The following is a 21,266-nucleotide window of genomic DNA, read 5'->3' as shown; positions in this document are numbered from 1 at the left end:
ACGCGGGGCTGAGACACTCGAGTGGGGACGAGCAGGGTCCTGTGCAGCTCAGCCACGAGCTGCTGCGATCCCTGGAGGGAGCCTGAGCACCCCGACACTGCTCCGAGGGGAGGAAGCAAGAAGAGAAGTTAAGGATGGTGCCAGCGCCTTCAAGAAGTGCCTTACGCTGCCAAGTAGGCTCGTGGGGTATGTCAGGGCCGGCCTCCTTTCTCACACAATACACAACCTTAAAAAATAGATATCAAAAAGTGTGTAGCACAAGTGATAAGTGATGCCACGTAGGACTAGCCGCCCCCTCCCCTAGTTGAGCGCAGAGGTGTGTGGGTGGAGAGCTGCAGAGTCACTCTCAGATATTTAAAGAGCAATCCACGTCCCAACAGTTCTGCAAACCTCGTCTCCCCTTTCCCCTACGTGTGTGTCCTCAAAGAGCACAGGTTGCTCTTTATTTTTCATCATTATTATTTATTTTGCTGCTCGGGATGTGGGAAGAGAGCACGCAAGTGTCTCATTTGTCAGGCTGAGCCTCCCTCCCTGCTCTGTCCCCCCCGGCACCAGCACTGCTCTGCTCGCCCAAGGCCAGTGGAGCTGGAGACACACTGGCAGCGCCCTGGGGACACCTTGGTCCTCCCTCACCAGCACGGTCTGGCTGCACGGTCTGGCAGCCAGAGAGCTGGGGATGGTGCCAGCGGGGAGCCAGGCGTCCCCCTGCACCCAGCCCTGCCACGACCATGAAAAAAACAGCCCCTGTTTTTTTATGCCCAGGATCAGAAAGGAGAGGTAACGGCATGGCTGCAGGGGGGGAAGGCAGGGACACAGTGCTGCCCACAGGGACAGGCAGGGATGCAGCTCGGTGGCTCAGCCACGCTGTGCACACATCCTGCTCGCAGTGCAGGGGCTGTTCTCCTGCTTCCCTGCTCCGTGGGCTGGGTCAGCGCCAGCCCAGGGGGTTTTTGTTTCAGTATCCACACCGGCCAGTGCCGCAATTGCAAGGGATGGTTTCAAAGCATCCTCGTGGGGGCCCGGCCGTTCTGCCTGGGCAAGGGCACAGGACAGACACAGCAAGCCCAGGACTACAAGGCACGAGTTCATCCCAGACACACGAAGAGCAAACACCCTGCAAGCCCTGCCCTCGGCGGTGGCCCTGTGCTCAGGAGCACCCTGCCCTCTGCGTCCCTGTTTCCTCAGCACTGGTGAGCCCTCCTGGGGGGCTGCTGGCTGCGCTCCACCACCCAGCACTCGTACAAAGCAGGGAATTTGGACAGATCGGGGGGCACCAGGCCTCCACCACGAGCCTGTGCCATGCCGCGCTGGGCTGGGGCCAAACAGCACTGCAACGCACCTCTGCTCCAAGCTCGGTGGTCCTGCAGGGCAGATTTCCCCCTCACTGCATTCACAACTTCTCAGGTAAGTTGCACTCCGCTGATGCTCGCTCCCACCTGCCTGGAGTTGCATTGGCGCTGGATGATGCCGGCTGGCCTCATGCCACCAGCTCCACGAGCAGCACCCAGCCCCAACACCTGCACAGGGCTTGGGCTCTGGGTGCTTGTGATACCAGGGACGGACAAACAGCCACACCAAACTGAGCAGCACACAATGGTTTGGGTCCCAGAAAGTCAAGAGCAAAACACTGGGGCTTTCCATGATGACTTTGAGTTGGCAATACCAAACTTCGGAGGCTTTCTGGAATGCAGGTATTCAAAGGTGTCAAATTAGAGTGAGAATGTGTGGCTATCAACACATTTTCCTTCCATCCGTCCCAGTCCACGCTTGTCCCAGATGTCATAGCTTCCAAGGGCAACCCTGCAATAACCAACTGCTGAATTGGCTGTCAAAATTCCTCAGGGGCTGCAAAGCTGGGGAACAGCAGCCCCACCTCCCCCCCACCTCACCACTGGCTTTTGCCACAGCTCAGCTCTACCAGAAGAGAACCATCCACAGCATCACAGCTCCCTCATGAATCATTAAATACTAGACACAAATTTGGAAGTTCGCTTTCAGTACAGTTGCAGGTTTAAACCTCTCCAGGAGCCCGCAGTTGTTCAGTCTCCAGCTCACCTACGCTCAATTCCCTCGTGCCCCTCGTCAAGCCTCCAGGATTTTGCTACCCTGACATTCACAGCTGGGCTCTCTGGCTGCGAGCAGCACCGCTTCCAAAAGCAGGCAGGAACATTTCTCATCGCCCTCCCCGGCAGTTTACCTCCCCCTGCAGCCCCTGGGCTAGGAGCCAAGCCAACGGGCAAAGCCAGCCAGCTGCCTCCCTTCCCTGGGACCTGAGCAGGCAGCGCCGTCTCCAAGCGCTGTGAGGATGAGGTCAGTCTCCCCTCGATGCTAAAAGCTCTGCTTGAAGAACTGCTGAGATAGCAGGAGCTGCCGTGTTAGTTTTACCCATTTCCTGTTATTAGATAAAACAGCATCAGAGGGCTGAACTCCTGCTGCCTTGGCCTGTTGCCACGCTGCAATTACCGCCACAGCCACTGCCTTCAGCAGGTGAATGCGGGTGCCTCTTGATTTCCATAGGAGCCAGAGCCCGGCATAAATTAATTGTGGTAAGGTTGACCTATTTAACAGCAGAAAGCCAGCATTCACTCGAGCCCAGATTCCCCAGAGGCTCCGGGTGTCACTTTACCCCGCGGGACAGTGCAGCCCCGCTGTTATCTCCAGGCATCTCTGCCTGCGGTGCGCTGCGAGGCGCGGGGGCTGCTCACGGCGTGCCCTCAGCCTTCCTCGGGGAGGACAGGCGACATCTCCACCTCCCTGTCGCTGTAATCAAACCACTCCCGCCCTGCAACCAGCTCCTGTTGACCAGCGTTGATGAGCGTTTTGTGACTTCCAGAGACAACACACACAGAAAGCAGAGCGGGGTGAACCCACAGGGACTTCACAGCTGCTGTGCTCATAGACATCCAGCAGCAGCGAAGTGGCTGTTGACAGCCCCGTTCCAGACAGACCAGCACCAGAGGACACAAGCAATGTTTACAGGGGGCTGCCAAGTTCTGCAGCTATTCAGGATGCCTCCCTGCACAGCTCTTGCAGTCTAATATTGGCTCACAGCCTGTGTGCACAGGCCAAAGCAGCCTGTGAGGGGGCACTTCACATCAACGAGATGCTGAGGTCTTGGTGATGCAGTGCTGCAGCCCAGAACCACCCCTCTCCCCACAAGAAACAGCACAGCCACACATCTCCACCATGTGCTTGTGGACCTTACCTTTGTCTGCCAGAGACAGCGTGGTGTTGAAGTACTGCTCCTCCACGGTCCAGGCGGTGTCGTTGATCTTGTTGGACACCCCGCAGAATCCAACGCAGCTCACCTTGATGGCTGTTAACAGAAACCACACACGTAAGCACGAGGAAAAAGCAAAACCACAGCTTCAGACTTGTTTCAGAGACTTTATGGGGCCACAGGAGCAGAACCTCATGAACACACACAGGGTGGCAAAGGGAGCAGGGGTCACACCTTCAGCTTGGAAGCACATTTTCCCCTTGCTCCCAGCATTACTCCACTTGCTCTGCTCCCCCTGCGCCATTCCCAGCTGTCAGCACCACTACAGTCCTTGTGCTGGCCTCTGTGCACTGCAGAAGGCCTTAACAGCAGTGACTTCAGCTCCCCAAAAGGCAACCTTCCCCCTGGTTCTCTCCCAAATAAACCAGCATCCCCTCTCAGTACCCACCTCGGCCCCTGCGCTCAGAAACCTTTGTGGCAACGCAGCCCTCCTCCTGCTCACAGCAAAGCCAAACAGCCGGGGCTGGAAGCGTTTGAGATGCCATCCGACCCTCCCAGCCCAAAGAGAATTTGAGCTATGCTTGTGCCTTGCCTTGGGAAGGTCATCCCTGAGCTCTCCCTGCTTGTTGGCACACACCAAGAGACAACCACAGCGCTTCCCCCGCGCAGGGAGGACGCAGACAGACCCATCCCCGCACGGGGTGGGTCACCAGGGTGCCCCAGCCCAAATATCTCCTGTCCTGTTCCCAGCAGGTTCTGCGACAGCTTTAGGAGATCCCACAGAGCTCCCTCACCGCGTTCGGTGAACTTTTCAGCGTGCACACCCAGGCAGTGCCTCGCAGGAAGCCTCTGGGCAGCCAGTTTGTGCTGGCTCCAGGGCTCCCCTCCTGCTCCACTCGAGGTCCTCTCCCGGAGCACAGAGCACCCCCACTGCCCTGCACGGAGCCCACTCCTCTCCCGTCGGATGGCAGCAGCTCCAGCAGCCTTGGTGCCGGCTCTTGTCCCGCCTCGGGCACACCGCTGAGCCCCAGGGCCGCAAGGGGCCTGCCCCTGTCCCAGTCAGCCCAGACAACCCAGTCTCCAGTGAGACCAAGCCTGGGCTCAGCCACGCCACTCCCAGGTTTTCACACGAGAAAGGAGAATTGGGGAAGCTTTACAACCTCCAGGAGGGACTGCCCCCAAACAGGCTCCCCACAGCGTCCCTCAGCCAGTTTGTAGATAACGACCCTGAAAAGCTCCCGGCTAACCACCATCTGGTGCAACTCCCAGATAAGGGAGGGCAGGCAGCCCTCATCCCAGCCCACCGCACCGCGGTGCTCAGGCTCCCTGTCCCTGTGAGGCAGCACAGACAGCACGGCCCCAGCTCCCTCCCCACAGCAGGCAGGGACTCGGGGACCCACAGGCAGCAGCCGTGCAGCCCGGCACACGGAGCTGGCCCTCGGCTGCTGCTCCCTGCTGCGATGCTGGGCTCACAGCAACGAACCTCAGGGCTGTGCTGGACCGCATCTAAAAGCCCTACTTACGGTTTTCCATCTCAGACATGGGGCTGTCAGCTCTAGGGCTTCTCAGTTAACCACTGAGAACCCAAACTGGCTCGGCACCACCAGCCTGAAAAGGAGGGAAGGCCTCAGGTCCATGGAGGGAGATCCTGGGGTCCTGGGTCACCCCCAAGGGCAGCCCACTCCAGCCCCAGTCCCAGTGGTCGCTCCTCCTGGGGCAGGCCGTGACCACAGCTGTGACCATGGGTTTGCACGTGAAGCATTCCTTGTCCCGGGCCCTTGTTGAGGAGATTATCAGCAGAAACTGCTGTGGGCCCACAGCATCCTCCTCTACACCATGGAGGAGGTTTCGCCCCTGCTCCTTCACACGTCAGCTGGAGGGGAGCGATCCGACCCCAAACCAGTCCCCAGGCTCCTTTGGGACAGCAGACAAGCTCCAAGGCAGTTTCACAGCAACCTCACCGGGTTTTGGAGCAGCCGGCTATGAAGCCAGCCCCTCTGCGAGCATCTCGTGACCCGGGGAGAGGAAGAAGCCGGGGACACGCCTGGCTGTGGTGTCAGGGCTCCTGTTCACAGCTGCCAGGCAGAGCCGTGGTGCTGGGGGCAGCTGCGAGCTAAAAACAGAGTCGGGGGGGCCGGTCCAGCAACCCGGCACCGTCAGAGCTGCTGCCACCGGAGCCACCCGAGGTGCAAAGCCCGCCAGCCCGACTGCCAGGAAGCTAAATGCACAGTCAGACTTTCCAAGGCCTCCCCTGCAGGCAGTCTCCGTGCCAAGTTGCGGGTATAGCAAATAAGAAGAGTTTCTGCTCCGGAACAGGCCAATTGCAGTTGTTAGAAACCCATAAAAATGCCTCCGGAATCCAGTGCTACCAGCGGCCCCAGTTACCAGGCCCCTGGGTTGCTTTAAATAAACACAGGGGGGAAAAAAGTCAAATATCTATAAAGGAAGTGGGGGGGGGGGGCGAGACAAAAAGCAGCAAGGAGAAGAGAAGGAAATTACGAAGCCATGCAGGAGGCGAGGGACCTTTGCCCCTGCGGTCCCCCGGCACCCAGAGGAGCAGCAGCAGCTCTGCACCCAGCCAGACACGTCTTTAGCAAGGGGCTGCAGCACTCGCCAACTGCTGGCAATATAAGGAGACAGCTCAGCCGTATCCATCTCTGCCCTAAGTAAAAATAGAGATGCCAGGAGCTGGGCACGCCTGCCTTCTCCCAAGGTGATTTAAGGAGAGCAGCTGTACACCTCAAACGTCTCCTTCGGTCAACCCAGGGAGCTGGTGCCGTATGGCAGGCGAGGGGAGAGCAGAGGCCGTGCATCCATACCTCTGTCCTCGACTTCCAAACTCCAGTTGTGCTGAGCAAGCAGAGTCCCACCGGCACAGCCCTCCCCGAACTGCAGCCGGTCCCAAATGGCTTCAGGTCCCTTCTGTGTCACACACCCCCGCAACAGGTACAGAGGGAAGATGAGGACGGTTTGGCAGCAGCTTACGCAGGACAAACGTGCCCTCCTGCTGGCACGGCCCTGCTGGTGGCCTGGGGCTTTCCTCTGCTGCTGCAAGGGTGGACGAGGAGGTGAGTGCTGAGCTCTGACGGGGCAGCTATGGACAGCCCCGGATTTCTGCCAGCTGAAGCCCACACCAGCCAGTTCCTGGCCTCTGGCTGACCCAGAGGCTTCAGCTGGGACAGGGAGCCCGTACCCACAAGCACAGGGCTCAACAGGCTGCAAAGCCACCCCAAAGCACCCACACCAGCCACACACAGCACAAGGGAATGGGCACACGTCCATAAAGGGCTTCAAGAGCTGCTCCTACACCTTGCTGGGGACAGCCCTGCTCCTAGAGAGGGCAAAAAAGCACCAAACCCAAGGGGACAGCACTCAACACCCCTAAAAGAGATGGGGGACGGAGGTGCCAGCACCTCAGCACTTCCAGAAGGTGCTGGCAGGAGGGCCGGGGGGTGCCTGGGGCCTGAGAACGGGGGAGCAGAGGGAAGAGAGGGCTGCGAGAGACCAGCGAGCCTGCACCAGACAAATCTTCATTTCATGGAAACCAGCCAAGAGGAGCCCTCTCCTCACCCCTCTCACCAGAGCCACGGCAGGCCAGATCACCACTAATCTTTAGATTCTCTCCAGCTGTATATGAGGACAGAGCCACCTCCCCCAGCCCCAGCAGCCAGGCACAGCCGTGGTCCAGGCCCGGGGAGAGGCAGGGGACGGATGGCCCCGCTGCCATCCCCACTGGTGCCGGTTTTGGGGACTCGAGAGGCTTTGGGAGAGCAAGGCCAGGCCACAAGGAGAGCCGGTCTCATCACAGGCAACATCAGCAAGCCGGCAATGCAACCCCTAGGGCCACCTGCCCAGACAGGAAGGGACCGAGCCACCTCAGCACACAGTGCCACAGCTTGAAGTGACAAGGAGCATGAGTCTGGGAGTGCCCCAAGATCTCCTGGCCCCTGCCCCAGGCCAGGTGAAGTTTTGGGGTCATCCCGCTCCCAGCACAGCAGGGCCGGATGGTGATGGGCAGGCAGGAAGCCCGGGAGGCAGTGAGACCTGCAGGCAGGACCAGTCTCTCATGCAGCTGGTAGAGACCGGGCGATTCCTAGAAAAGCTCCCTGAAAAACACGCAGCGAGGAAGCCGAGACCACAGGGAGCAGGAAAGCTGGAAGCTCACGGGGCACACTGCTCCCCCGGCTCCCAGCCCTCGTGCACAAAAATACCGAGACACTGCTAATTAAACCAGCAGCTCCTAATTAACTCTCGGCTGTCCCCATCCTTCTGGGTCCTTCCTGTCAGTTCCTGACACAAACAGTCCCGGGCATTTCGCGAGCCAGCGAGGCGAGGGCAGAGCGCGCACTGAACGCTGGAGGCAGCGGCGTGTCTGGCACCAAGCGAAGGACTGTCTGGAGAGGTTTCTGTCTCCTTCCCCAGGGCTCAGCACAAGATTCGGCCTCCAGCTGGGGAAGGGGAAGCCCTGTGTTCTCAGGAGTCATCCCAAAGAGCTGCTCAGGCTTTCCTGACCCACGGTGAGCCCACTCATGGGGCAGCAGCAGCTCACCAAAACCCACCGAGGGCCAGGCTGCCCGCTCCCTGTGGCAGTGCTGCATTTGCCAAGCGGGGCAGGGGGTCCCAGCAGGGCCTCACACATCCTCGACCCCCTGCTACATCCCACCCGCAGGAAGCCTGGAGCAGCTCCTGCACCCAGCCTGTACAAACCCCAGCTGCAGCAACAGCAGGGCGGTGACAGCTGCTAATGGCTCACTTCACCCCTGTGTTTTGGGTGATGCTGATTTGTTTTATCCAGAAACCACCCCGGGTACTACCAATCCACCGAGGGTGCTGTCATCTACAAACGCAGAAACCTCTGAAGACAAACCATGCAGGCACACGCCTGTGAGCACAGAGCTGTGACAGCCACCTCCCCTCCCAGCCAAGGTCAATCCTCTCCGCTTTGCGAGCACTTTTCTCCATCACAGGCTGAGAGCAGGGAAGCTCGTCTTTTCCAGCCCCTCCCCAAAATCAAGAGCCTAAGACATCCCAAAGGCAGAAAGCTCCACAGGACAACCTCCTGTTCAGAGCCCAGGCTGTTCTCCCTTGCAGAGCTGCCAGGTTTATTTATAGCGTCCCAGGCTTCTATCAGCGCTCCGGCTGCCCTCGGAGGAGAGGGGTCATCTTGAGCATCTGGAGCAACATCCCCGGCTGAGCACGTTTAACGAGCCTGGCTGCACCCACACCAGCCTGCGGGAGAAAACCTCAACGCCACGGGGCTCCTCGGTGACAGGCACAAATGCTGCAGCACCCCCACGCTGGACCCGATGCCGGCTGCGCTTGAGCCTTTGCCCTGGGTCCTGGAGCGCTGCTGCCTCGCCACCAAGCTGCCCCCCAAAAAGAGCCCCCCCAGCACCCCTTTTCCTCTAAACCACTTCTTGCGAAAAAAGGAGTTTTCCCCGAGCTTCAGGCTGGTGCAGGTCCGGGTGCTGCTGCACCCAGGCTGGGAAGAGAGGCGGGGAGGGACGGGGGGGCTCTGCCTGGAGCCTGCAAGGGCTTCCTGCGGGACCAGCCTGGGGCAGGTGCAGCTCCAGGAGACTGGGGAAGGAGGAAAGTTGTGCCTCAGACCAGTTTTAGGAGCCCAAACTCTCACTCCATCAGCACTGCTCTGCGCAACGTGGAGCAGCATCAGCTGCACGCCGAGGGACGGCCTCTCCCCGCGCGGGGCCAGCAGGTGCCGGCACCCCCGGGCGCTGCGAGCAGCAGCACAGGAGGCACTGCAGGGAGCTCGGTATCTGGCACAGAGAGGCAGATCTCACGCTCACCATGGAAATCTTGATGCCAGCCACCCACCTCGGCTGCACTGCCAGCACTCAGCCCCCTCTCCCAGCATCTCCCAGAAGCGCAGGGGGCTGCAGAGGAACAGAAGGCTGCCGGGACCGCGGAGTCATTTCACGTGGGCCTTCTTGGCTCTGGCGTGCACAGCCAGCTTTCGGTTTCAGAAAACCTCTTCCCTTTCTGCTTCCCTAGACAGAAGTTCAGCGAGGGAAATGCTGGCCTGTCTGGCGGTGGCTGTGCCTGCCCTCCTTCCGCAGCTGCGCTCCAGACTCTCTCCTGCCGGCTGCTCCACGAGAGAGCGGGGCTGCGGTTCCCCTCGGATGGCACCGGGCTCCAAGCAGGGCTTAGGGCAAGAGCCACGCAGCAGCTGGGAGCAGCGCAGCTCCTCGCCCAGCAGATCTCAGCAAACACAACTGCTGCCAGTGCCTGCACCCTGTGCTCGCCTTCCTTCCTGCGCAGAGCTCGGTGCAGCCTCACAGCCAGCCCTGCCGAGCCGCATGCTGCCTGCTGGCACACGGACACCTCCCGGCCACACACACTGCCAGTGTGGCCAGGAGCACAGGAATTTAGTATTTAGGATCCCAACAAGGCCCAAGCAAGGTTTAGTCACGATCCCTCAACAAGACAGATCCTAACCCACAGCCATCCCGCTCAGGGCACACCGGGAGCTTCCAGTTGCTTTTTGCGAGCTGGATCTACACAAACCATGCTCTCCAAAGCAAAACAAGGCTGCATGTACATGAGCAGTCAGAGCATCTCAATCTTCAGGGCTAGGCCCCGAACACAGAGCTGTGGGAGGGGAATGCAAGTCCCACACGACCGAGGTGCAGCCAGGCAGCAGAGCGGAGCCGGCAGCTCGCCCAGGAAAGCTGCCAGATGCCAGGAGCTGCCAGCACCCAACACCTCAGCCAGCCTGGCCACAGCCGCGTTTCCTCGGGCTCAGCAGTGCTGAAACTGAAGAGGGGAAACACTTTTTTTTTTTTTTATAGCTTGCCCAAAGCAAAATAGGTTTCCACCCAACACTTAGCACTACTTTAGGCCGGGGCAGTTAGGATATTCCAGGACAGTTGACTTCCTTGTCTCAAACTGGAAGAGGAGCCAGGCAAGAAACTCCACCAGCTGACCACACCGCAGGTCCCGGGAGGCATCCGGTAAGTGCTTGAAGACAAGTCGGGCTCATGCTGTAACAAACTGGCCCTGTAAACTCATAACAAAAGCGATTGCTCCTTCCCTGCCAGCTCGCTGTACCCCATCTTGCTGGCAGAGCCAGCGGCTGTGCAGCCGACATGAGGAGCAGCCGGGGAGGCCGAGCTCTCTGATGTCCTGGGAACACGTCTGTCCTCCTGGGAACACGTCTGTCCTCCTGGGAACACGTCCAGCTCTGCTCTTCCCACAGCCGGGCAGGTTGAGCGGCTGCTCCCGTGACGGCCTCCCTGCCCTCACCCCTCCGCGCTGGGTGCAAAAGCCACGTTGGGCAGATAAAGGGCCGACTGATCAGGTTTCTCTGCTTACCACGGAGAGGTTGATTCACCCGAGACTACTCCCTTTTCAGGCTCTCTCTAAATAAAGGCTTCAAAGGGTTCTGGAAATTCATGTTTAACAGGCTTACCGTAACGCCACGGCACAAGGGCTCCTTTGGGCCAGACTGCTGCGGGACTGAGTCACTGGTCCGGGTGAGCTCCTGCTGCCTGCTGCTCTCTGGCAGACCCTCACTGCCACCCAGATCGCCGCCTGATGCAGGGCTCCAGGTCTGCTCGGCACCAGGCAGTGCTGCAGGCACAGCACCAACGCTGAGGAGCAGAGGGGACGCTCCTCTGCGCCCTCCTGGGGCACAAGGGATGCTCCTGGGCATGCACTCTCCAGGACTTGTCCCTCAGCATCAGGGAGAGGAGCAGTTGCAAAGTCATCTTGATACTCGGCCAGCTGGAAAAAGGCCCGTTAGAGGCTGAACAGCCCCTGCCACGCACGCGTCGGGCCAAAAGGACGCAGCGCGGACACTGCTGTCATAACCAACCTCCTGCACACACCACGGCACTGCTGAGGACCAAAGCAGCAAGCTCACACCTGCTCTGGCATCCCAGACACAGCAGTTTCGGTGTGAGGGGTGGGAGCCCATCAAGGAGGAAAGCAGACAGCAGCATGGGGACAGGCACCTCACACAGCTGCCCCAGGGCGCACCAAGACACCGGCAAGGCCTTTGCACGGCTCCCAGGCACGAGCCCAGAGCCAGCTCACCCCTCCTAGCAGGGCAGGTTTCAAGTGCCCTTTCCTGAAGAGCATTATTTACAAGCCATGAAGCCACCCTGCATCCGGCGACCCCCCCGACACAGCCGGGTACCTTCATGGCCTGGTTCTGTGCCCAGGAGGTGGGACGGCGACGGGAGCGCAGCCCCCAGGGCCACGTGCTCCCCGCTGAGGATTTCTCATGCCACGCTGAGCTCTCAAGCACTGCTTTCACACGTCTCGGCTGTCAAGAAGCAGCCCCAGCGACTTGGGAGAAAGCAGCCAGAATCCACTTCATTCTGCATAAGAGCTGCTCCTATGATTTCCTTTGATGCCATTCAGCGCAAGCAGCTGGATTCTCTATTTATAGCGCGATATCAGTTTGGGAAGACGACTTGTGTTCTTGTTATTACCCGAGCACCAGATCCATAACAAATCCCTGCTACGCTCAGAGGGGTGCGGGATCGTACGACAATCCTCACGGTGAGGCCAGATACCGGCAGATATCTGAGCAGACAGAGAACAGCATTCGGGACTTGGAGCTAAACCCCCGGACCTGGCATCCAGTCCCGCGCCGACAATCCTGTCAAAAAGGCACCGAGTCGAACCCCCACACTGAGCTTTCCTCCCGGAGCTGCTGCCTCCCAAGCCATTTTTATCCATGCCTTATTGCAGGGAACATGTGGGGTTAAGGCGGGTGTGTACGTACCAGGGATGAAGCGCAAGCTGCAGCATCGTTACCTCCAGCTGGAGCCAGAACGACCAAGCAGCAGCAGCTCCCTCAGCAAGAACAAAGGATTGGAAGTTATAAGCATTAACGCTCCAGAAATGATTCATGTTTCTCGGAAGCAGCCTTTTTGCTGCGGATATCTGATAAGCTCCAGTTTTCAATCAAGGGTAAGGTGCTCAAAGGTCAGGATGTTTTTAAACTAAACTAGGTCTCTGAATGATTCCTGCCTGGCACTAACGTGCCACCACCACCTTGCTGAGGGGTCTGTCCTCACCTCGGGACACCCCGATGTCCTCTGCAGTCACCCAGCACCTCTCTGTCCCAACACACCTGTCAGAGCTCGCTCATCCATTCAGTTCAACCACGTGGCACCAAGCATCCTTCTCAAAGCAGTACGTGATCCTAGACAAAGCCGTACCCGGCCAGGGCGAAGCCCTTTCTGGGGAAAAGCCTCCCCTAACAGGCATATTCACAGCAAATTAAATAAAAATCTAGCTCACACTTGACACCTGCACCCCGTCAACTATTTTTAACTGGCCATCAAACAGTGCTGGTGGATGTGACGTTGGTTTTTACAAGCTACCCCGAGCAGACAGAAACCTGCACATCTTCGTGGTCTGAAGCTGTTTCACCTCCAGTTTCAGCTCCTAGACACGAAACAGAGCCCAGGCGGGCACACCTGCACACCAGACAAAACCCCGCAGACCTACAGCCAGCCGGGCCCTTTGCACTTTTCCTCCTCTCTGAAGCACTTTGCACTTCCACATTTTAAGAGCTACAATGTTAGGAGCGCAAAGAGATCGCTAACTTCAGGCACTGAGCAGAAACCCCAGCCCCGGTGTGCTTGTCAGGCTGCTTCAGGAGCAGCTGCCCTGAGCAGGAGGAGGAAAAGGCTTGCCCCAATTCCCTGCAGAACGCCTTTTTCCATGCTTTTCCACAGGTCACACCTGCAGGAGCCGTGCATCACAACCCAGCCACCTCATGGCCCTTGTGCTCTCGGAAGACCCCGAGCATCCCCTTCCCTTCTCCAGGCAGCAGAGGCCAGTCGGCAGGTCTGTCCTGCTCTTCCTGGCTGCCACAGCCTCTGGCAAGACTTTGCCACGTCAACCGACGGCTATGTGGCTCCTCCACGCGTACTTCCTCCTCTTCCCCTCTCCTCCGAGGGGTGACCTTAGCAGAAAGCACTCCACAGCAGGCTGCAAGTGGAGCAGAGCACATCCACCTGCACTGCCGCCGGCAACGCCTCGGCAGATGCTGGAGCCAGCACCCACCTTACTCACTCCCTTTTGTGCCTGTTTGCGGGGCCCCTGTGAGGGTCAGGGAGCTGCCCCCAGAAGGGACAGACAGAAAACCACGGGCTTCTTCCTCCCAGCAGGGGAGCCTCCCTCCTGCCTACCTGACTCCAGCCCAGAGAGACAAGCTGCGCCTCTGCCCGCTCTGCGCTGCTCCAGGGAAAGAATACACAATCACACCCCGTTTGTCACGCTTGGAAGCGAATCAGACAGACAGAGCTCCACTCCACTTGTTCCCTCATTTTGTTAAACAAGAGGGAAGGCCGCAGCACATCTCCTCGCCAAAGAAAGCAGCAAACAGTTTCTCAAGATGAGCGCAAGTGGTGCGCGGGCGGGGGAGAAGCGGAGAGCGGCGCGCACTGCGGAGACAAGAGACACAAAACAATCCTGCGATTAGTTATTGACTCCAGAGGAGTTTCAGTTCCAGCAGCAAGCCAGCCAGGATAGCAAAAATCCCTCTTTTGTTCCCCAGTCTCAGACAGGCTTGGCCACACAGCTCACTGCTGTCTCGCTCCAGACAATGAGAAAAGAAAGTTAATCCACTGCCACCAGAGCCGGAGCCATCCAGCCTGCCGGAGCGATGCTGCAGGACGATATGTGAGTGTTCCCGGGCAGCAGTGCCAGCCTTGCCTCATCCTTGTGCCCACGAGCAGATGTCTGGTGACCTGTGGGCCTTCCCTGGGCACTGCCAGTACCTCTGGGGGCAGCAGCAGCTTTGGGGCCACCCCTGCCTTCCACCGGGATCCCACTCGGTTCTGCACCGCGTGCACTGCGCTCCCTCACCAGACAAACTGCTGTCGCAGGGCAGAGCGTGCTTCAGGCTGCTACCTGGGGATTCAGTCCATCCTCTCACCAGCACTGTGCAGAGCAGCCCAAGCTACGGCCCTCCTGCAGGAACAACACCTCCCGGTTGCAGAGGTCCCGTTGTACAGAGGGTCCTGGCTAACAGAGTGCTCAGATGTCACCTCTTCCCCCCGGCACGGGGGCAGGCTACACGAATATCAGAACCACCTTATGCATTGGCCAAAACCACACTTCCTCACGCTGCCCCTCCACAAAAACAGAAGTGACCCTTTAGTCACTACAAGAATCTGAGCGTAGCACGGCTCAGGATCCAAGTGACCTGCTTTCAACCCCTTCTTCACCACCAACTTTCTCGGTTTTCCATATGAGAAGTGAAACCTTTTACTACATTTAAGATTAGACTGGAAAATTATGATTCGCAGGCTCTGCAGAAATGGAAATTATGGACCTAGATACTTCTAGAACACGAACAGACATCGGGACTTGTGTCTGGAGCCTTGTAGTTCAAGGGACTGATTTGAAAGTCAAGGCATCACTGCATAAACCTGGACAGCTAAATAACAGAGTGCAGAAGAGCACAGTGCTGAAATCTGCTCCAGAAAGTGCTTTCAAGGTTCTTTACTCTGGGTGACCTGGGAGAGGGCTGTTATTTTATCATTATGCTTCCGCCTGCGAGAAGCCCGGCTGAGCAGGAGGCAGCAAGACCGAAATAATCAGCATGGCCCTGGGAGCTGCCGAGCAGAGAGGGAAGTGCTCCAGCACCCCCGAGCAGCAGCAGCTTCATTCCAGGGCTGTCCCCTGCTCTGCAATAACTTCTTTCCCTCTCCCCAAACTAACCCTACCCCCAGCCGTCCCAGCACCAGCTTCCTGTTAGATTAATTATTCCCCGTACACAGGCGCTTGATGATTTACCCAGCAAGTTAGGCACAACAATTAGGGACCTGCAGTGCCATTAGTGCTCTCCCCAGAGGCCCGGCTTTCAGAGGACCACCTCCATCCTGGCAGGGACACAGGGGAGGCTGTGAAGGTCCGTGAGGGTCACCACAAAGGTGAGTCACCGCCCGTAACGTGGCCACACGGCCAGCCAAGGACAGCGTGTTACTGAACAGCCATTAGTGCTAGTCAGCAGGGCTGGCAAGGAAGCCAGAGTAGGTGGGAGTATTTATGATCCTGAAAGGTGTGTCTCTAGTTCGGCTTTTCTGTGACCCAGGACTCGCAGCACGTCTAGCAAGGCAGAACGAGCTTTGTTCGCTTGTGTTGTCCACCTCCTGATAGGCACGGTTTCCAACAGCCATAAAATGAGGCACGGTGTGGAGTAATCGCGCGTGAGTTCATTTGTGGTTAAAAAAAAAAACAACACACAACCACACACGTCAGACTGGCCCAGCTCGGGAAATAGAAAGTATCACACCTGGCTGCCATGGGCCTGGCCTGCAAAGGGCGAGCACCTCACTCATGCCTTCTCCAGGAAGCTGTTTATTCCTCTGAGGAGTCCCAGCTGGTCACAGGAGGTGTGTGTGGATGTGCCACTGACCCACACGGCTGCGAGGCCTTCGCCCAGCTCTCCCCACAGCCCAGCAGAAGCCACAGTGTGATGGAGGTTGTTTGATCCCTCAAGCCCACAAGGCCCAGCAGGGCTCTCCCTAAAGACGTCCTGTGGCACCAAGCAGGATGTTTGGCTGCCACCTGAGCTTCCTCCCCTCTTCCTGGGGGTGAGACACGTCCAGCAGGGAGGGCGCACAGCAGAGGGTCTCACCCCACGCTCTGCAGACCTTGGCACCCCGGTTACCTGGGCAGGTGCAGACACCCGTCACAGCAAGCTGCCACCCCAGCTGGTAAAGCCGATTTGGGACCTCAGCCCCAACCAGCCACTTGTGACACTTCCCACAGAAGGCGAAGGAACAGCTCAGGTTTTGGCTGGAAGCACCCACCAGCTCTCCAAAAGCCCTCCTCAGCCGCCTCAGGCTCGTTAGCCAAATCCCATCGGAGCCCACCAAGACCGAACGCCTTTCCAAAACCCACGGGGTGCGTCCAGCACAGGGTGGGAGCTGTGGGGCCAGGCGGGGGGAGGCCGGCACACACTGGGGCAGGAATTGTCTTCGCTGGAGCTGGAGGGAGCGTTGCTGGGAGAAGGCTCCAAGGAGATACGTGCCCTGCTCCGCTCCAGGAGGAGTTCAGCAGCCTGCAAGCCTGCACTTGTCCCAGGCATTTTTTTTTCCCCGAGGAAGCCTCCAAAAGCTATCACAGACAGCTGGGCGAGGTGCTGCTGAAAGCACGGCCGATGGCAGGGGCAGCGTGAGCACCCTCACCTAGCGCCTATCCGAGGGACTTCGCGTTGGAGCCCCTCCAGCCGCCCCCAAACACAACTTGGCAGAAGGACGAGGAGCGAGCGGGGCAGCCCCGGCACACAGCGGGCACACAGCGGGCACACAGCGGGCACCCAGCCCGCACCCCCCCGCCTCCAGCACCCCCAGCCCCGGCTCCGAGAAGCGGGGACCGGGACCCCCGGGACCCCCCCGCCGGCAGCTCGGGGGCTCCGCCGGTACCGCCCGGCCCCCGGCCGCCTTCCCTCCGCCCCGCCGTGCCCGGAGCCGGCCGGGGCTCGGGGGGGGGCAGCGGGGAGCCGGTGCCGGGCAGGCCGCGGGCTCACCTCGGTACTGCAGCGAGCCCGAGAGCCGCACGGTGACGGTGCCGACCAGCGGCTCGCCGGGGCTGTAGATGACGCGGCTCTCGCCCAGGCGGATCTCGAAGAGCTGCACCTTCCCCATGGCCGCGCCGCTCTGCTCCGCTCTGCCGGCAGCGCTGCCTGCCCTGCCGAGCCGTGCCGAGCCCTACAGAGCCCAGCCGAGCCGTACCGAGCCGTGCCGGCCCCGCCGTCCCTGCCCCGGCCGGGCGGCTCCGCCCTGCACCCGCCTCCGCCCGGCCCGGCCCGCGCTGTGGGAAGGGGCGGGCGGAGGAGCCGTGAGGGGCCGGGCTCTGGGGGAAAGGCCGGGCTCTGGGGGGAAGGAGGCGGCTGTCCCGGGGCCATCTTGCCTCTCCCAGTGCTCCCCCTAAGCAGCTCTGCCTGTAATTCCCCCTGCCCAGCTGTCACCTTGCCCCCTGCTTGTTCCTACGTCCCCAGTAGCTTGAAGAGGCCGGTGGGAGTTGTACAGACGCAGCATGGGGTCAGGGCTGGTAAACAGCCACCCCACGGATCCAAACATCCACCCCGTGGATCCAAACATCCACCCCACGGATCCAAACAGCCACCCCACGGGTCCAAACAGCCGCCCCACGGATCCCCACAGAGCAGTGGGGTGAAGGGCTGCACCCCAGCTGGGGCATCTCCAGGAGCTGGGGGCTGCCCTGCCTCACACTTGCCGTGTGCCCCTCTCAATGCTGCTTTCACTCCAAGGCTCAATAAATAAATAAATAAAACCAGTAAAAAAGGCATTTTGCTATTTCTTTATTTCACAGCAAACACCCAACACAGTGCTGGGGAAAGGCACCTCCCGGCGAGGCCTCCTGGCTGATGACAAGCAGGCTGCGCACACAGGCAGAATGACTAAGTGCGAGGAGGGCCGCTGATCCCTGTTTATCCATTCATCTGCAGAGCACACCCAGCACAGACCCAGCAGGACCCGCAGCGACACCAGCCCGAGCTGCAGGAGCCTCCAGGATCACCTCAGGGTGGCCATCACGGTGTCACACCCCACGTAAAGGGGGTTGAGAGCTACTTCAGAAGTAGTTTGTATATCCCCAGCACAAGGGACTCCTGCTGGGGAGCTCTTCAGGCCCTCACTCCTCCGCTGCTTACAAGCTACCTCTTCTTTCCAGCCTGCACGTCGTCACAGGCAACACACACCCCGATGGGCTTGTGCCAACGCTAAGTAGCTCATCTCCTGCAGTGCATACCCTCAGAGGCTTCCATACACCACTCTCCTTGCTCTGCCCTTAGCTGTTGTTTTGCCAGGCTACACGTACCAGTCTCTTCTGTAAGATGAGCCTGCAGCCTCTTTCATCAGCCTCTGCAGCTCGGTTCCTTTGCAGCCACCCCAGGTGGCACTGCCAGCAGAAAACAAACAAATGAGGGGTGGCAGAAGCACCCTGTGCCACAGCAGATTTTACTGAACCTCTTTTTCCCACAGAAAGTCTCTGAAGACCCAGGGCTTTGAGCACTGTTGAGCTACCAGCAGTCATACCCTCTCTGTCCCCATCACCAGGGTGGCACAATCACCATTGCCCCACAGGGATGCTGAGCAATGACACACGGTTAAAAAAAAATCCTTCGACGAGCCAAAACAGAGCCCCTTACGCTGCACTCTGCAACTCTCTTGATGCAAAGATATTTATACTCCTTGTTTGCAGAAAAGTAATTTTAAGCATAGTAAAGTTACTTGCCCAAGGTCATAACAAAAATAAAAAGGATTCCTGTGCTAGGAGCTGAACAAAGGCATCCCGGCTCCAGCGATGTGCTCGCTGTGCACAGCTATAGCCCTGCGAGACATTCGCTGAGTGCTCTGACAAACACAGGAGCTCCTCTTGTGACACGGCCGGCAGCGGTGCCATGGCACTGATCCTTCCCCAGTGCTTAGCTGTCCATAAAACGTAATGAGATGGGCACAATTATGAGCCCCGCAGTGCCAGGGCACCTGCCATTCCCTGTACGTGGCACGATGGTGCTCAGTTCAGGAGGGTTTTGCTCATTAGAGTCAAATGCCTGTTTGCATTCCTGCCTCCCTGCTCATCTGCATGTGCCCTGGAGTCACCAATGTTGTCTAATTGCCTGCAGAGTCACAGGCACTGAAATTCTGAGTAGATGGGAAAAAAAAAAAAAAAAAAAAAGAGATAAGGATGTTAAGATTCCCTTTCCTGCTATTTTGGCCTGTTGTTTTGGTTAAAGTTGTTTTGAAGACTTTATTCTGATAGTGGGAACTCTCACTTCCTCTTCGCCCTCATTTCTCCCTTCCTCTTTTTTCCCTTATTAAAAGGGAAAACTCTAAAGAGAGACAGATAAAAAATGCTAACCCCAGCTTTAGAATAGAATTTTCCTTTCAGATGTCATCACATGCCGCTAACTTTAAGGAACACGAAACTTCTTGACAAATAATGTAGTAGTAAACAAAACAAAACAAGCACCAACAACACCCATGGCACCTGGGCCATGCTCTGCCCACAGCACGGCTGAACTTCTGCCACGGGCCTGGGAAAGTGGCTGGGAACAAAATATGCCCACAAAGGAACAGCTGAAGCTGCAAGTCTTGTACTACCTATATATATATATATATGATGTATGCAGAAGGTTTTGTGGTTAAATCATGTGCATTTTCTAAATCATGTGCATTTTCTTGTAACTTAAATGTGTCCCCTTCTGGCCTTGCAGAGGTTGTCCCCCAGCCACACGCGATGACCCAGCACCTGCCCATGCCTCAGCTTCCCCTGCCCCACGGCCATCATCGCCCCAGCAGGACCAGGAAGCCTCCAGGAGAGGCAGCGTGGAAGCAGCTGAGATACCTGAGCAGTGACTGGCACAGGCTTTAATGAGGTGAGCACTCCTGGGTGAGGCATTAGTGTTATCTCTGGGACACTTTGTAGCTTGCAAGGTCATCGTCACCTGCTCTGTCGCTTCAGGGTGCGTAAGGGCTGGGGAGATGGGCAAGCCTGGCCTCGTGGCCTCTCCTCCTCTCCAGCTGAGGAGTCTTCATCTCAATCACCCTTGCTTTTCCAATGCGCTCCCCTGTCCTACTGGACAAGGGGGTGGTAGTTCAGCTGCTGGCTGGGGACACCCCAGCACACCACGAGACATCAGGCACTGGAGCTGCTGTGACTGAGAAGGAGAGAAAACAGCAGAGGCACAGCCGAGGAAATTGTTCATTGCATCTCAAACTTCCCTTGGGCTAAAGCTACACATCTGAGCAGGGAGCCCCTGGAGGGCTCACTACTGATGTATTTGTACTGTGTATATCACTCATAACTTCTTTTTTACACGCATGTGTATATAGAATCCATAATACTGACATACTTATAACATAAATATAACATAAAGGTTTATAACCTTTCCAAATCCCTTGCCCTGCTTTGCTCAGTACCTCACTGCTTCTCAGCCAGCTCCCTGGCCAGCCAACTGTGCCACCTGATACTGACAGCAGCAGCACCGATTATTCATTTGTGATGGGCTGACACCTTTCATCAGTTCACACCGTATTTAGCATTGTTCTGCCACACCTCCCGCACACCTTCCTTCTCTGCTGGCAAGACACTGATGCTGTGGTTCCCCTCTCTGCTCGGTGGGTGCACAGGCTCTGCCACACAGCTCACCCAAGGGCACACGGTGGCATTCCAGCTAAATGTCCCACCCCAGAGGTAGATCTCTAGGATCTTGATGTCCCAGGGCTTTCTAGCAGCTTCCCGTGCAAGGAGGGGGGTGGGCAGACACCTAAGAGGTATAATAGGGTGATGATAAGAGGTATAATAGGGTGAAGAATCTCCACCAGAGAGAAAAAACTATCCTTTACCAAGAGAGGAAAAAGTCCTGCCACAACCCTTGATAGTCTGCTTCCACTCCTCGCCTCTCTCACTGCTAACATACACATCTGCTTTTTAGTCCCTCTTTGGCAGGCTTCTGTTTCAGCCACTGGTTCTTGTTCTGCCTTTCCCTGACATTAAGGAGTACTCTGGTGCCAAGTAGTTTCTCCCTGTGATGGTACTTACACGCAGAAATCAAGACACATCTCAATTTCCCTGATAAACCGAGCAATTTGAGCTCTTCAGGTCTCTCCCCACAAAGCATTTTCTCCAGCCTCCATGTTATTGTGCTGGTTTGTGTCTATGCAAGCCCACGTACTGGCATTTGTGTCTCTATGGGGGAGGCTGCTCCTGCAGATTTCCATCGACACGCATGCAGGAGCTGATGCATTGGATTTTGTCCCCAAATGCACAGAGAGGTATTTTCAAGCCCTTGAGCTCCTATGGGGGCATTTGTGTCTCTTTGCTAGGGACCAGGTGAGCATCCACGAGCAACACCAGGAGCTCCTGATCTGCTTTCCCCCCCCCCGCATAACCATCACCTTTGTGGGAAGAGGCTGATTCAGGGTCACCCCTCCTAAGCCAGCTCCTCCCATTTAATTTCATTCCCCAATCCACTGAGAAAAATCAGGGGACAGAACAAGTCTCCAGCAGAGCCACTGCAAGCTGGTGGCAC

General features: G+C 57.9%; 1 protein-coding gene across 2 annotated transcripts in view; it reads right to left on the bottom strand.

The window, feature by feature from the left end:
* ARRDC1 (arrestin domain containing 1) overlaps window positions 1-17,012 on the bottom strand; it is a 28,913-nt gene extending 11,901 nt beyond the window's left edge. The window contains exons 1-2 of one of the 2 annotated variants that reach the window (XM_068656716.1): window positions 16,737-17,012; window positions 3,206-3,316 (exon numbers count right to left, since the gene is read on the bottom strand). In XM_068656716.1, the coding sequence (XP_068512817.1) occupies window positions 3,206-3,316; window positions 16,737-16,854 (229 nt within the window). In that variant the 5' untranslated portion in view covers window positions 16,855-17,012. Of the gene's footprint in view, window positions 1-3,205; window positions 3,317-3,454; window positions 3,540-16,736 lie in introns of those variants that run through there. The other variant, XM_068656717.1, reaches the window with a different exon arrangement.
* Between the last annotated feature and the right edge of the window lie 4,254 nt (window positions 17,013-21,266).

This window comes from Anas acuta, chromosome 20 (assembly GCF_963932015.1).
Source record: "Anas acuta chromosome 20, bAnaAcu1.1, whole genome shotgun sequence".
Lineage (NCBI taxonomy): Eukaryota > Metazoa > Chordata > Aves > Anseriformes > Anatidae > Anas > Anas acuta.
This window is presented reverse-complemented; position numbering and strand designations above follow the sequence as displayed.